Source organism: Phaethon lepturus, unplaced genomic scaffold (assembly GCF_000687285.1).
Source record: "Phaethon lepturus isolate BGI_N335 unplaced genomic scaffold, ASM68728v1 scaffold7411, whole genome shotgun sequence".
Lineage (NCBI taxonomy): Eukaryota > Metazoa > Chordata > Aves > Phaethontiformes > Phaethontidae > Phaethon > Phaethon lepturus.
Window position 1 is genome coordinate 6,472 of NW_010518407.1, and position 2,609 is coordinate 9,080.

Sequence of the window (2,609 nt, forward strand, 5' to 3'; positions counted from 1 at the left end):
CCCCCCTTTCAGGTAGTTGCAGAGAGCGATAAGGTCCCCCCTCAGCCTCCTCTTCTCCAGACTGAACACCCCCAGTTCCCTCAGCCGGTCCCCATCAGACTTGTGCTCCAGACCCCTCACCAGCTCCGTTGCCCTTCTCTGGACACGCTCCAGCACCTCAACGTCCTTCTTGTAGTGAGGGGCCCAACACTGAACACAGGATTCGAGGTGCGGCCTCAGCAGTGCCGAGTACAGGGGCACGATCCCTGCCCGGCTCCTGCTGGCCACACTAGTGCTGATACAGGCCAGGATGCTGTTGGCCGCCTTGGCCACCTGGGCACACTGCTGGCTCATGTTCAGGCTCATGTTCTCTCCACTTGGAGCATCTGATTTGCTGATGCCACACTGTGCCCGGGTGGTCACAGTCCCAGGAGGAGGGGTTGTTCAACATGGGGAGTGTCTGCATGGAGCCCAAGTTGTGCAAGTCTACCAACTGCTTGGTGTCTCCTTAGGGGCAGAGGGCTGGGTGTGGGTCGGAGAGGTCCTTCTCCTGAGCTGGAGCGTTGGTGAAGTCCTCCCTTCGCATGGTAGTAGCACGATGGGGAACGTGCCGACACAACTCTTGCCACACCAGGTCTGCAGCTGGTGTGAGACTGTTTTGGCCATGCGGAGAGGATCTCGAGGATCTCTCAAGGACCTCAGGGATCCTTGTCCAGGCCTTCTATGCCAGCTTTGGACCAACACATGGCCCTGCTTGGCCCCACGTGTCTCATGAAGTGCCAAAACACTGCCATAAGAGACCCAAGTGGTTCTTCCCATTTGCTTTGCTGCATGGCTGAAGGTCCCCAAAGGCCCAGACTTGCATTCATTGCAGGCTTGGGCACTTCCCATGTATTTATTTTTTTGTTCTGCAACGGTGAAGATTGCTGAAACACTTTTTTTGGGTTTTTCTTTCAGATAACCAGAGATTTCTCCTTCCTGGACTACATCCTGGGAGGCTGCCAGCTGATGTTTACTGTAAGGACTTTTGATAGTAACATGTATGTATTGGTCAAAACTGGGGAGGGAGGTTCTGCATGAGATCTGGCACCAGCTTGGGTGGCTTTTCAAGGCAATGAGAAGCTTCTCCGTTTCGCTGTTAAATCGTGGTTCTGGGGCTTTGGAGGTCATTACTGCCATGCTCAGGTGCATCCAAAGCACGGAGGGAGCTGGCTAGACTTTGGCTGAAGATCAGACTCCCACAAAGACCTTCACTAAATGTTACTGACTTCTCTCCCCATCGCAGGGTTTAACCACCCTCCATTTTTTTATGGAAGCTCTCCTTATTTTGCAAGCCAGCTGAGAGGCTTGGGGCTGTTAATGAGACGGTTTTCTGCATTTTTAACTGCCATTTCCACCTTCTTTCAAGCAAGACCATGGCTTGTCAAGAGTAACTAAATGAGGACAATACAACCCCCAGTGAAACCACCACAATGCAGAAGTGAGGTTTTTAATTTCTGCAAACTTTGCTGGTGTAGGATCCGGAGAGCTATGGGCACTCACAGTATTTCAGTTGGTATTTTGTTGTTCCATCTGAAAACGTGATGGGGGAAGAGTAGGAGGAGGAGGACGAGTTGCCATAGGAACAGGAGCGATTGGGAGAGCTTTTTGTGTGCCGCTCTGCCGCTAAGGTCTTGGTGCTGGAGAATAGAAGAGAAAATCATTAAGTTTATTGGTAGCACAGAGCTCTTGTGTGAATTACGCTTGAGTGCAGAAATCGTCCTCCCCATCGAAATATCTGCTGCGTGTTGGAGGGTTCCTCTCCCTCCCAAGACATCCGTGGTCCAAAAACCCGGGTGGGTTTGCGATGCCTGCAACGCTCCGCAGAAAGGCCTGAGCTGCCGCACGCACCCCAGTGATTCGGAAAGGCCACTGGTGTCCTCCTCACCGAGGGAGATGGTGGGGAGAGAAGGGCTGAAGCCACAGAGAAGAGGGGCATTGTGCTCGGCCACTTTGCCTCGTGCCGGAGGCAGACCAGCTGCATCCCTCCGAAATTTGCTGCCCGCGTGCTGCTCTCGGTGACATTGCTTGCAGGAGCGGGGCACGCGTCTGCCTGACCCCCCCGAGCCCCCTCCCTTGTTCCTCTCTGACCGTGCCCACGGTGGCTGGGCCGGAGCTGGGCGCGCGGGTGCGGGCATTACAGCGGTGAACCGCAGGTTGATAGGGCTGTAAGGTTGCTTGGCGAAGAAGCTGGGTTTTCATGGAACCATAGGATGGTTGGGGTTGGAAGGGACCTTTGAAGATCATCGGTCCAGCCCCCCTGCTGAAAGCAGGGATGTCTTTCACTAAGTCAGGTTGCTCAAAGCCCCGTCCAACCTGACCTTGAACACTTCCAATGATGGGGTATCCACAGCTTCTCTGGGCAACCTCTTCCAATCTCCTCATTGTACAACATTCCTCCCTTATCTCCAATCTAAACCTACCTTCTTCCAGTTTAAAACCATGTCCCCTTGTCCCGTCAAGACTGTTTTACCAGCCACCCTGGCACGTCCTGGGCTGTGATGTCTTCCAAGTAACTAGTGATAGGACGAGAGGAGATGGCTTCAAGTTGCGCCAGGGGAGGGTTAGATTGGATATTAGGCAAAATTTCT

General features: G+C 53.5%; 1 protein-coding gene across 1 annotated transcript in view; it reads left to right on the plus strand.

Annotated features, from left to right (window-relative positions):
- The window catches only part of LOC104628208 (copine-2-like), a gene marked incomplete at both ends in the record, with an annotated part of 6,465 nt that extends 5,469 nt beyond the window's left edge, over positions 1-996 (plus strand). The window contains one exon of the mRNA XM_010296718.1: positions 937-996. Within this exon, the coding sequence (XP_010295020.1) occupies positions 937-996 (60 nt within the window). The remainder of the gene's footprint in view (positions 1-936) is intronic.
- Between the last annotated feature and the right edge of the window lie 1,613 nt (positions 997-2,609).